We start from the raw sequence: 13,726 nt of genomic DNA, 5'->3' as shown, positions 1-13,726 counted from the left end.
TGCTCCACAAGTTATTTTTCACCCCAGAATAATTTATTTTGATGGAGTAGTGCTGCAATTATACCTTTTCCCCCCTGGGGGCTCCCATGGCACCAGAAGAGAGAGCAGCTGGTTTATGGCTGGAGCAGCTGGCCAGAGAGGGAGGGGGTCAGAGGATACTTCACAGTTCTCTGCCCATGGGGTCAGGTATGGAGGCAAGGAATATGGGGGAGATGGACAAAATGGGGCATACAGGTCTCCTGGGCGGGGTGAGGGGAGTCACAGGAGCTAGTGAGGTAACACTGAGGTAGGAGCAGAATGCAAGTGGGGATGCAGGGACACATGGGGGTAAAAGAGGGGGCAGGGATACACGGGGATGTGGGGAGGCAGGGACACACAGGGACAGCGGGCAGGTGTGCATGAATCAATGGGAGAGGCCAAGGGTAAGCCAGGGTTCCATACGGGAGGATTCCCCAGTCTCTATCAATCACTCTTCCCCTCTCCCAACAAATCCCCCTCTTCCATACTTCCCCCACCCACACCCAACAACTCTCAAAATTCACTCCAGGCTCCTTCCCAGCAATTACTTCCCTCTCCCTCAGCTTCTCCATTACTCCTGGCTGCCCCAAGCCTTTGCAGTGCTTCTGAGGGGTGCAGGAAATACATTTTGATAGTGTAGTTTAAATGAATTAATACTCAAAGTTCTGTGTTAAAGGGCCTAGTAAGGAATCTATTTGTGAAAAATCCCTTCCTGAATCTTTTTTGTCATCTGTTGTTTGTACTGTTGCAAACATAGTTGCTGATAGGTAGTTTGAAATAAATTACCAAAATAATTGACACTAGTGTGATTATATTGTGTTATGTTGACAAATAAAATATGCAAAATTTTAAAATGTGGTGTGCAGAATTTATTTATTTATTTATTTTTGGCATAGAATTCCCCAAGGAGTAATGCAAAACTCTCTCTGTGCACCTGCCAGTCACACGGTTCATCAGGCCTCATGGTCAGTCAGGCCTTAGATCAGACCAATCGATGCTGAGAAAGGACAGCAAATCCCAGCTCCAGATGTCACCTAAGAGTCACCCCTTGGCTAAAACCGAGGGAGCTGTGGGGGGAAGTTCCTGATTCAGTCCCATCTAGATGGGGGGAGGGGGAATTGTCCTGGCTGCCTCACAGCTATATGTGTTGTGGGGAGTTTGACAGGGAGACCCCTGGCTGGACCCCACCTAGATACAGGGGGCCCCTAATGGAGTAGGTTGTGACCATCTACTCTAAAATCCCCCCACCTCTCTGCTCTTCCCCACGCTGCTTAGTCAAGTCCCCTTCCCTGCCCCATACAGTCTTGCTGGGCATCATGGGGACAGGACCACGCCCTGGTCTGATTCTGCTGGCACTGTGCCAGGCCCGCCAGCTGCCAGAAGCCCCTTGGGCCCTGGTGGTGGCAGAAGGGCGAGTCAACTGGTGCCAGGTGAGGTTGCCCAAGTGAGCAAAGCATTTGCCACAGTCAGCACACTTGGACAGCCGCTCCCCGCTGTGAATGCGTTGCTGTATTCTCAGGTATTAGCTCTGTGCAAAGTTCTTTCTGCAGACAGTGCACTGGAATGGCCGTTCCCTGGTGTGCACTGGTGCTGGGTCAGCTTGTTGGCACCGTTGAACTTCTTACCACAGTTGGCACAGCGGTGCAGCTGCTCCCCGGTGTGCGTGGGTGCGTGCGCTGATGTTTGGTCAGTGCACTGGCATTGGTAAAGCTTTTGCTGCAATCGTCGCAGCGGTACGGCCGCTCCCCGGTGTGCGTGCGCTGGTGTATTCTCAGGTGTGCAATCTGGGCATAGCCCTTTCCGCAGTCCGTGCAGCGGTACGGCCGCTCCCCCGTGTGCGCGCGCTGGTGTATTCTCAGCTTTGAGCTCTCTGCAAAGCTCTTGCCGCAGTCGGCGCAGTGGTGCGGCCGCTCCCCGGTGTGGGTGCGCTGATGCATTCTCAGGGTTGAGCTCTGTGCAAAGTCCTTGCCGCAGTCGGTGCAGTGATGCGGCCGCTCCCCGGTGTGCAGACGCTGGTGTATTCTCAGCGTTGAGCTTGTCGCAAAGCTCCTCCCACAGTCGGTGCAGCAGTACGGCCGCTCCCCGGTGTGCGTGCGCTGGTGTGTTCTCAGGTGTGCGATCTGGGCATAGCCCTTGCCACAGTCAGCACAGCAATACGGCCGCTCCCCGGTGTGGGTGCGCTGGTGTGTTCTCAGCTTTGAGCTCTCTGCAAAGCCCTTGCCGCAGTCAGCACAGCGATGCGGCCGCTCCCCGCTGTGTGCGCGCTGGTGTCTTCTCAGGTGTGCAATCTGGGCAAAACCCTTGCCGCAGTCAGCACAGCGGTGCGGCCGCTCCCCAGCGTGCGTGCGCTGGTGTCTACTCAGATTTGAGCTCGATGCAAAGCCCTTGCCGCACTCAGCACAGCAGTGCGGCCGCTCCCCGGTGTGCGTGTGCTGGTGTGATCTCAGATCCGAGACCTGTGCAAAGCCCTTGCCACAGTCAGCACAGCGGTACGGCCGCTCCCCAGTGTGCGTGCGCTGATGTACTCTCAGCTTTGAGCTGTGTGCAAAGCTCTTGTTACAATCAGCACAGCGATGCGGCTGCTCCCTGATGTGTATGCGCCGATTCTGGGTCAGTGTGCTGGCGTTGCTGAGCCTCTGACCAGAGTTGGCGCAGCAATACGGCTGCTCCCCAGTGGGCATGCGCTGCTGCTGGGTCAGTGCGGAGGGGTTGCTGAACCTCTTGCCGCAGTCGATGCAGCGGTGGGGACACCGGCCCATGGGGAGTCTCTGGCTGAGTCTACCCAGGAGATGAACTGTATCCAGCATATTGATCCCCGTGTGGACTGTGGGATCCTGCTCTCCTTCTGTGCTCTCCCCGCATTCAGACTGTCCCCTCATTTCTCCCGGGATCCCGTGCCCTGCTGGAGAGAGCAGAGGCCATTCTGGTGTTAGCTCATCATTAGGGATGCAGGTTTGCCAAGGAAGGAAAAATGTCACGGATGGAACAATTTCCCCATTTCCAGGTGACGGTTTTTGGGATTTGCACCTCTGCCTGCAATGGCGATTCCTCTCCCACAAGGCTGGACCCAACACCTTGCTCCAGATATTGAGACCTGGCCTGCGGGGTTACAGTGCCGCTCAGATTTGCCCCACACCCCAGTCATGATGGTAGGGGAAAGGACCAAACTTCAGTGAATGGCATTGCCACCCACATCCACTCCAGCCCACCCTAACTGTTAGGATACAGATACGGAGGCCGGCCTGTAAAGGCCTATACTTTAAGAATTTAGGTATATGTTTATCATTTAGCTAGTTATAGAGATATAAAAGAAAGAATCTGTGTAATGGCGTTCTCTCACAAAAAACTTCAAAAACAGACTCCAACGAGAGACGCTGAATTGGAATTAATTTGCAAACTAGACACCATTAAATTAGGCTTGAATAAAGACTGGGAGTGGATTGGTCATTACACAAACTAACACTATTTCCCCATGCTTATTTTCCCCCCTACTGTCACTCACACCTTCTTGTCAACTGTTGGAAATGGGCCATCCGGATTATCACAACAAAAGTTTTTTTTCTCCTGCTGACAACAGCTCACCTTAATTGATCACTCTGGTTATAGTGTGTATGGCAACACCCAGTGTTTCATGTTCTCTGTGTGTATATGTATCTTCCTACTGTATTTTCCACTGCATGCATCCGATGAAGTGGGTTTTAGCCCATGAAAGCTTATGCTCAAATACATTTGTTAGTCTCTAAGGTGCCACAAGTCCTCCTTGTTCTTTTTTCTCTCACTGTGACAGTCTGAGGCCCTGTTCTTAAGCTAAGGCCTTTGGCTACGCAGCAGAGGCAGCCATAAGCTGGGAAGCGACCGGTCACACCCTCACATTCCAAACTAGTCACATTGAAATAAGGTGCTATTGGGCTGTTAGGGATTATTAGCACAGGATTGTATTCCTTTCACCACCTGAGAAAGATGGTTAAAGAAAATTTAGTTTGATAGCATCCTGTCTGGCAAGAAATCACTTCTCAATGGTTGTGAAACCCTCATTTCTGTATGTTTTATCTTTAGGGCCCCACTTTTCTATTGTTAATCTGTCTGGTTCTTTAATTCTTTCTGTCTGCCGTATAATTAATTTTGCTAGGTGTAAGTTAATTAGGGTAGTGACATATAATTGGTTAGAAAATTATGTTACAATATGTTCGGATTGGTTAGATAGATTTCAGTAAAATGATTGGTTAAGGTATAGCTGAGAATATTACTATATAAATTAGGGGCAAAGAGGAAGTAAATTGGATTCGAAAATAAGGAAGAAGGAACTTCTATTTAAGCTTGCTGGAAGTTCACCCCAGTAAACATCTAATTGTTTGCACCTTCGGACATTGTTGCTCTCTGTTCATGCAAGAAGGACCAGGGAAGTGAGAGGGTGAAGGAATAAGCTCTCTAACACCAACCATTCTGCCCCGGACTAGGATTAGGCAGTGCTGCGGGGAGCATGCTTCTTTGGGTGGCAAGTGCCTCTGGGCAGGGCGAGGAGGGGGGCAGGTTTTATTAAAAATCTTCAAGCAGTCACAGTAAATTTTGTGACCTGTGACTTTAATTAAATGTATTCAAACTGCTCCGTAATTTTTGAGACAAAATGCTGTGAAAATCTGCAGCCTGACTCATGTTGGTTCTATTCTATGTTGTTTGTGCAGTGCCTAGCGCCTGCTCCCATGTGTGCCATGCGCCTCTTGGGTCTTGTTTTATGCGTAAACTGCCCAGGATCCAGGCAGTGCCCTGACCCAGGACTAGGGCCCCGCGGTGCTCATGCAGTTGAAACAGGGTCCATGGTTTATTTTCAAACTGATTTTGGTTTCATTTCAAACAGAGGTTTTTATTTACACGGTGCTGGTTCTTCACTTTCTCCTGTTTTATAGCACGAGGCCTGTTCCTCAGTGTTTGTGCTGTTTTAACAAGGCTGGTTTCAATATAGTTCAGTTGAGGGGCTACAATCCCCTCCTGTGGACGCAGGTAGCTGCTTAGCACAACGTAGCTTATTCTTCGGCTTGACGTTTGTTTAATTCTTTGTGCAAAACTAAATCTAAACTAAAATACTTAAGAAGGGGGGGAGTTTTTTTTTCGGGGGGGGGGTGAGGGAAGGGGATTGAGGGGATGCCAAGTTACTCAGGGTTTGTGTGAGGTAACCTCAAAAAACATTTTTTGTCTTGTTTTACAACCTGATCCATGGCACTGCTGAGCTGGAAGGGGTGAATGGCTGCTACCCGGCAGGCCTTTGAGCTACAGACAGTCACAGACCCCGTTCAGGCTGAGGACTGTGCTAAGCATTGACACTGAAGCAATGTAAGTGACAATGATTTTGTGCCACTGAGAGAGCAGGAGGAGAGGGGATGTGACAAAGGCCATTCCACCCCCCTCCCTCACACCCTGCCCATACACCAGGGTACTCCAAGTTGTGCCACTCAGGACGATTTCCTCTGGACCCCACGTGCGTCCGCGCCCCCAGCAGCAGCTGCCTGGAACCCGGGGCAGTTTTAGAGCATTACAGTGAAGCGCTACAAGAGCCGGAGAGCTGCTCTACAAAATGGCGTCCTCCGCCTAGACATGACCTCGCACTCTTCCTACGTGATTGATCCTGTCTTGAGACAAACTGGAGAGCGTCTAGAGGAAGGCAATGAAAATGATCAGGGGGCTGGAGCACATGACTTACGAGGAGAGGCTGAGGGAACTGGGCGTGTTTATTCTGCAGAAGAGAAGAGTGAGGGGGATTTGATAGCAGCCTTCAACTACCTGAAGGGGGGTTCCAGAGAGGATGGAGCTCGGCTGTTCTCAGTGGTGGCAGATGACAGAACAAGGAGCAATGGTCTCAAGTTGCAGTGGAGGAGGTCTAGGTTGGATATTAGGAAACACTATTTCACTAGGAGGGTGGTGAAGCACTGGAATGGGTTGCCTAGGGAGGTGGTAAAATCTCCACCCGTAGAGGTTTTTAAGGCCCGGCTTGACAAAGTTGGTTTAGTTGGTGTCGGTCCTGCTGTGAGCAGGGGATTGAACTAGATGACCTCCTGAGGTCTCTTCCAACCCTAATAGTCTCTGACTCACCTGGGGAGGGGCTCTCAGGCCCGGAGCTTTCCCTGGAGTCCTCGGCATCCCGGATCCAGAGCTCTGCCTCCCCTACCTCGATCCGGTGGATTAAGTCCGGTGTGGAACCTGAAGAGCCTGTTTGGGGGGGAAAGAATCAGTGTTATTACTGAAGCGTTGGGGGCAGTGACTCAGTGATACGTTGGTGCAGCCCAGCACAACAAGGCCCCGATCTCGATCAGCGTATGGTTGCACAGCACCTAGCACAACGGGACACTGCTCTCGGTCGCTGCTTCAGACGAAAGTGCAAGAGATCCCAGGCAGGAGAATAATGAAATAAACCTTCCCTAGAAGAAACAACAAGGAGTCCTGTGGCACCTTAAAGATTAACACATTTATTTGGGCATAAGCATAGTAACGTAACACACCCATCTTTGCATGTGTGTGTATATATATATATATATATATATATCTGCCCACTTAAGTTTCCACTTCGTGCATCTGATGAAATGGTTCCAGCCCACAATAGCTCATGCCCAAATAAATGTGTTAGTCTTTAAGTTGCCACAGGACTTCTCGTTGTTTTTGCTGAAACAGACTAACACAGCTACCCCACTGAAACTTCCTTAGAAGAGATTTCTTCCCGTCTCCCACCAGGCAAGTTCAGTTTGTACTCTGAAGCAGCAATGTCTATGATCCTTCTCCATAGTTTGGGGGGGCTGAGTCATGGCAGGTATCGACATGTGGTGCCATTACACAGACCTATCAATTCTTTTGCTAAGGATGCAGCATTGTTCAACTGTAAGGTTGTTAAATTTACTAGGCTGTTCATTCTTTTGGAGAAGATGGGGAGCTGTTACAAGAAGCAGGAGAGTTTTCTCCCTGCCTTATTTGTCTAACTAGAGTCAGTTCTTAAGGAAGAGTTGCTGCTCTCAGTGGTTGGGCTGGGATTCCTGGAAAAGGTTGTTGCTCATGTGCTGTTTGCTACCACCGCTGTGTCAGGACTGAGGTACGTAATAAACAAGTTACGCAGAGATTAGCCCCAGGCTCTGTAGTCCTGAGTTGTCCTTTAACAGGAAGCCGGCCTGAAATGGGCTGATATTTACCACCATTTCGCTGCTGGGTAGCACATGGCAGCAGAGACCTTGAAGGAACCCGACATTTCACAGCTGTGAGTAAGACGAAGCCCGTTTTTCAACTTAAAGGGCTCTTAAAATCGATTTCTTCACTCCTCCCCCGACAAGGGGATTAGCGCTGAAACTGGCCTTGCGGGGTCGAATTTGGGGTACTGTGGACGTAATTAGACGGTATTGGCCTCCGGGAGCTATCCCAGAGTGCTCCGTTGTGACCGCTCTGGACAGCACTCTCAACTCAGATGCACTGGCCAGGTAGACAGGAAAAGGCCCGCGAACTTTTGAATATCATTTCCTGTTTGGCCAGCGTGGCAAGCTGCAGGTGAGTGCAGAGCTCATCAGCAGAGGTGACCATGATGGAGTCCCAGAATCGCAAAAGAGCTCCAGCATGGACCGAACGGGAGGTACGGGATCTGATTGCTGTGTGGGGAGAGGAATCCGTGCTATCAGAACTCTGTTCCAGTTTTCGAAATACCAAAACATTTGTCAAAATCTCCCAGGGCATGAAGGACAGAGGCCATAACAGGGATGCGAAACAGTGCCGCGTGAAACTTAAGGAGTTGAGGCAAGCCTACCAGAAAACCAGAGAGGCGAATGGCCACTCCGGGTCAGAGCCCCAAACATGCCGCTTCTATGATGAGCTGCATGCCATTTTAGGGGGTTCAGCTACCACTACCCCAGCCATGTTGTTTGACTCCTTCAATGGAGATGGAGGCAACAGGGAAGCAGGTTTTGGGGACGAGGAAGATGATAATGATGATGATGTTGTAGATAGCTCACAACAAGCAAGCGGAGAAACCAGTTTTCCTGACAGCCAGGAACTGTTTCTCACCCTGGACCTGGAGCCAGTACCCCCCAAACCCACCCAAGGCTTCCTCCCGGAACCGCCAGGCAGAGAAGGGACCTCCGGTGAGTGTACCTTTTAAAAGAGTATACATGGTTTAAAAGCAAGCATGTGAAAGGATTACTTTGCCCTGGCATTCGCGGCTCTCCTGGATGTACTCCCAAAGCCTTTGCAACAGGTTTCTGGGGAGGGCAGCCTTATTCTGTCCTCCATGGTAGGACACTTTACCACACCAGGCCAGTAGCACGTACTCAGGAATCATTGTAGAACAAAGCATTGCAGTGTATGTTTGCTGGCGTTCAAATAACATCCGTTCTTTATCTCTCTGTGTTATCCTCAGGAGAGTGAAATCATTCATGGTCACCTGGTTGAGATAGGGTGCTTTTCTTAAGGGGACATTCAGAGGTGCCCATTCCTGCTGGGCTGTTTGCCTTTGGCTGAACAGAAATGTTTCCTGCTCTTAGCCACGGGGAGGAGCTAGCCATGCGGTGGGGGGAGGCAAAATGCGACCTTGGAACGAAAGCACATGTGCTATGTATGTAATATTAACAGCAAGGTTTACTGTGAAAGAGTGTACCCATTGTTCTATAAAATGTGTCTTTTTAAATACCACTGTCCCTTTTTTTTCCTCCACCAGCTACATGTGTTTCAAGGATCACAGGATCTTCTCCTTCCCAGAGGCTAGTGAAGATTAGAAGGTGAAAAAAAACTCACTCTCGATGAAATGTTCCCTGAGCTCATGCTGTCCTCCCACACTGACAGAGCACAGACGAATGCGTGGAGGCAGACGATGTCAGAGTGCAGGAAAGCACAAAATGACCGGGAGGAGAGGTGGCGGGCTGAAGAGAGGGCTGAAGCTGAAAGGTGGTGGCAGCGTGATAAGAGGAGGCAGGATTCAATGCTGAGGCTGCTGGAGGATCAAACTAATATGCTCCAGCATATGGTTGAGCTGCCGGAAAGGCAGCTGGAGCACAGACCGCCGCTATAGCTCCTGTGTAACCAACCACCCTCCTCCCCAAGTTCCATAGCCTCCTAACCCAGACGCCCAAGAACGCGGTGTGGGGGCCTCCAGCCACGCAGCCACTCCACCCCAGAGGATTGCCCAAGCAACAGAAGGCTGGCATTCAATAAGTTTTAAACTTTTAAAGTGCTGTGTGGCCTTGTCCTTCCCACCTCCACCACCCCTCCCGGTGCTTCTCTCCTCCACCACCCCTCCCGGGCTACCTTGGCAGATATTAATAAAGAATGCATGAATGTGAAGCAACAATGACTTTATTGCCTCTGCAAGCGGTGATCGAAGGGAGGAGGGGAGGGTGGTTAGCTTACAGGGAAGTAGAGTGAACCAAGGGGTGGGGGGGTTTCATCAAGGAGAAACAAACAGAACTTTCACACCATAGCCTGGCCAGTCATGAAACTGGTTTTCAAAGCTTCCCTGATGCGCACCGTGCCCTCCTGTGCTCTTCTAACTGCCCTGGTGTCTGGCCGCGCTTAACCAGCGGCCAGGCGATTTGCCTCAACCTCCCACCCCGCCATAAACATCTCCCCCTTACTCTCACAGATATTGTAGAGCGCAGAGCAAGCAGTAATAACAGTGGGAATATTGGTTTCGCTGAGGTCTAACCGAGTCAGTAAACTGCACCAGCACACTTTTAAACGTGCAAATCCACATTCTGCACTTGCTCAGCCTGTAGTTGAACAGCTCCTGACTACTGTCCAGGCTGCCTGTGTATGGCTTCATGAGCCATGGCATTAAGGGGTAGGCTGGGTCCCCAAGGATAACTATAGGCATTTCAACATCCCCAACAGTTATTTTCTGGTCTGGGAAGAAAGTCCCTTTCTGCAGCTTTTGAAACAGACCAGAGTTGCTGAAGGTGCCAGCGTCATGTACCTTTCCCAGCCATCCCACGTTGATGTTGGTGGAACGTCCCTTGTGATCCACCAGTGCTTGCAGCACTATCGAAAGGTACCCCTTGCGGTTTATGTACTCGGCGGCTTGGTGCTCCGGTGCCAAGATAGGGATATGGGTTCCGTCTATGGCCCCACCACAGTTAGGGAATCCCATTGCAGCAAAGCCATTCACTATGACCTGCACATTTCCCAGGATCACTACCCTCAATATCAGCAGATCTTTGATTATGTTGTCTACTTGCATCACAGCAGCCCCCACAGTAGATTTGCCCACTCCAAATTGATTCCCAACTGACCGGTAGCTGTCTGGCGTTGCAAGCTTCCACAGGGTTATTGCCACTCGTTTCTCAACTGTGAGGGCTGCTCTCATCTTGGTATTCTTGCGCCTCAGGGCAGGGGAAAGCAAGTCACAAAGTTCCATGAAAGTGCCCTTACGCATGCGAAAGTTTCACAGCCACTGGGAATCGTCCCAGACCTGCAACACTATGCGGTCCCACGAGTCTGTGCTTGTTTCCCGGGCCCAGAATTGGCGTTCCACAGCATGAACCTGCCCCATTAGCACCACGATGCCCACATTGTCAGGGCCCGTGCTTTGAGAGAAGTCTGTGTCCATGTCCTCATCACCGCGCTGACGTCGCCTACTCGCCCAGTTTCACTATGCCAGGTTCTGGTGCTGCATATACTGCTGCATAATGCGTGTGGTGTTTAATGTGCTCCTAATTGCCAAAGTGATCTGAGTGGGCTCCATGTTTGCCGTGGTATGGTGTCCGCACAGGTAACTCAGGAAAAAAGGCGCAAAATGATTGTCTGCCGTTGCTTTCATGGAGAGAAGGAGGGCCTGACGACATGTACCCAGAACCATCCGCGACAATGTTTTTTGCCCCATCAGGCACTGGAATCTCAATACAGAATTCCAATGGACAGCGGAGACTGCGGGAACTGTGGGATACCTACCCACAGTGCAACACTCCGGAAGTCGACTCTAGCCTCGGTACTGTGGAAACACTCCGCCAAGTTAATGCACTTAGAGCATTTTGTGTGGGGACACACACAATCGACTATATAAAAACGATGTCTAAAAAAACGACTTCTATATATTCGACCTAATTTCATAGTGTAGATATACCCTAAAAGAAGGAAAATTGGTCCTTACCAAGGAAAACAAGGGCCCAGTAATTCCTCAGCATCTGGTCCCGGTACAGCTGCTTCTCTGGCCGGGATAAGAGCTCCCACTCCTCCCGGGTGAAATACAGAGCCACGTCCTCAAACGCCACCCGCAGCTGCTGGCACAAGCGTTACACACTCAGCACCCTCCGCGCCAGCCCCAGCCCGGGCTCTCAGCAGGGGACGCGGGTTCTAGGGCAGCGGCTCCCGGGGAACCCCCAGCCCAGCAGCTGTGACCCAGGGAGACCCCCCCGCACAGCCCCCCAGGGACTCGGGCCCTGCTGGCCGGGGACAGGAGTCGCCCTCGGCTCCCCACGGGGCTCTGGGGCGGGGCGCTGGGCAGGGCCCGAATCCCAGGGCAGGGACCAGGCTCCTCCCCCGGCCGGAGTCCCCGCCTCCGCCCCAGGCCTGTGCTCGGCCCCGCTCCCGCCCCCGGCTCGGCCGCCTCGGGGCTCCTCGGCCCGGCTCCGCGTGTCCGCCCGGCCCGGGGCCCCCAGCGCCGCTCCCCGGCCCCAGCGCTCCGAGTGCGGCAGCCCCCAGCCCCGGGGTCACTAGCGCGGGAGGGACCCGGTCCCGGCCCCCCTCGGCCCCAGCCGGGACCAGCCAGTGCCCGGCCGGGGAGTCCCCGCCCCGCGTCCTACCTGCGCCGGCCCCGCTGCAGCCATCGCGGGGCTCCGGCCCCGGCCGCTTCCTCCGCCCCGGCAGCGACCTCCCGCCCCGCGGCTGGTGCCTCGCTCCCCAGCGACCTGGGGCTGCAGCTGGGACCCGCCCTGCGCAGTGGCCCGGCTAGGACCCAGGTGTCCCGGCTGGCCCCGCCCCCCTCGCTGGGCGCTGTGGGACGCGCAGTCTCCAGCTGTGATTTGCTGCCCGCCCGCCCCGGCTGCAAGGGCCCGGCGCCTGCGCCGCTAGCTCCAGCAGCCCGGGGAGACCCCGGCGTGGCCGTGGGGAGCTGGGGGCGGGGCCCCGCTGTGCCGTGGGGAGCTGGCTGCGGGGGGCTGGGAGCCCGGGCTCCTGGGTCCTCTCCCGGCTCTGGGAGGGGGGCGGGGACTAGTGGGTACAAGAGGGCCCCGGCCAGGCTGTGCAGCGTGGGAGTGTCGCAGTAACACACGGGTCGGGCTGTGTCGTGTGTGTTGCTCGGCTGTGCGGTGTTGGTGCGTGTGTCACAGGAGATCACACCCCAGGCTGTGTGTGGTGGGTGTGTGCGCAGCGCTCGCTCTGTGTCTATGCGCGATACAGGCAAGGGGCGGGACTGGAGCAGTTTGTATTGGGGGGCTGCTGAGAGCCAGTGAACCAAACCCTAACCCCTGTATGTATTGGAAACCACTTCAAAGCAGGGGGTGTCATAGCACCCCTAATCCTAGCACCTATGGTTCCCGGAGCTCTCACATGGCTGTAGTGTGTGTGTTTCCGGAGCTCACACCCATGTCCCTGCCCAGCACCATGGGGAGGGCAGCTGCCCCATACAGATGCTGTGTGTGACACAGCCCCAGCCAGAGGAGGCGCTACAGAGCCCAGCCTTGACCACTACCACTGACCCTGTTGCCCCTAACCCCAGCACCCCCTAACCTATGTGAGCCCAAGGCCAGCACTATCCCTGGCTGGTGGAGAAGAGGATGCTGGTCTGTGGGGTAGTGTCTCTCCCATTCTTATCCTTTCTCCACTGGACCTGTCCTCTGTCCCACAGCACCTCCCCTAAGGTGGCTGGGTCTCTGTCCCCCTCTAGCAACTGCTTCACATAAGAGGGAAGAAGTCCAGTCCCTGTGGTTCATGTGGCCAGAGGTAACAGCTAAAGGTGGCCGAAGAGGGGCAGGGGGCTTGGGGCAGGGAGGGTCACCACGGGCCTCAGGATGCCTGGGTTCTATCCCTGTCTCTTAGAGGGCAGGGGCGGCTGGTGGGTTATAGCAGTAGGGACTGGGAGCCGGGAATGCCCTGGAATAGGATCCCAGCCGTCTCCCCCTCTCTGTGCTATTTCAAAGGAGGGACCCAACCCTGGTCTGAACACCAACCAGGCCAGCATTATTGAGCAGTGCCGGAGCAAGAGAGTGCCCAAAGCATCCACTGTGATGGCCATCAAGGGAGGGGTACGTAGCTGGGTCCTACCAGCCCAGCTCAGGGGACAGAGGGGCTCATGGACTGCAGCCTTGCTGCATTCATTCTCTGGGCCAGGACAGGCCATGTGGAGGAGCTTCAGAGCCTTGAATGAGGGAGCGAGGCTGGGCTTGTGGCTACGGGGCTGGGCTGGGCTACAGGACTCCTGGTTTCTATTGCTAGCTCTGCCACTTGCTCCCTCTGTGACCTTGGGCAAATCACTTAGGTCAGTGGTTCTCAACCAGGAGTATCCTTGGGGGTACGCAGAAGTCTTCCAGGGGGTACACCATCTCATCTAGATAGAGGCCTACTTTTACAACAGGCTACATAGAGAGCACTTGCAAAGTCCAGTACAAACTAAACTTTCATACTGACAATGACTTGTTTATACCACTCTATATGCTATACACTGGAATATAAGTGCAATTTATAGTGCAGTTGATTTAGTTTATATGACAAAAATGAGGAAGTCAGCATTTTCTCAGTACTTGTGTGCTGGGACATTTTT

The 13,726-nt window shown here is 53.1% G+C and overlaps 1 protein-coding gene across 1 annotated transcript; it reads right to left on the bottom strand.

Moving 5' to 3' along the window:
* Positions 1–1,613: 1,613 nt before the first annotated feature.
* On the bottom strand, positions 1,614–11,795 carry LOC144267038 (uncharacterized). The gene is made up of 4 exons (XM_077820680.1): positions 11,772–11,795; positions 11,120–11,249; positions 6,103–6,219; positions 1,614–2,920 (listed from the first exon to the last, which is right to left on the bottom strand). Exons 1-4 carry the CDS (start codon positions 11,793–11,795, stop codon positions 1,614–1,616), a joined length of 1,578 nt encoding a protein of 525 aa, XP_077676806.1.
* Positions 11,796–13,726: the final 1,931 nt, after the last annotated feature.

The sequence above is a fragment of the Eretmochelys imbricata genome, chromosome 6 (assembly GCF_965152235.1).
Source record: "Eretmochelys imbricata isolate rEreImb1 chromosome 6, rEreImb1.hap1, whole genome shotgun sequence".
Taxonomy (NCBI): Eukaryota; Metazoa; Chordata; order Testudines; family Cheloniidae; genus Eretmochelys; species Eretmochelys imbricata.
This window is presented reverse-complemented; position numbering and strand designations above follow the sequence as displayed.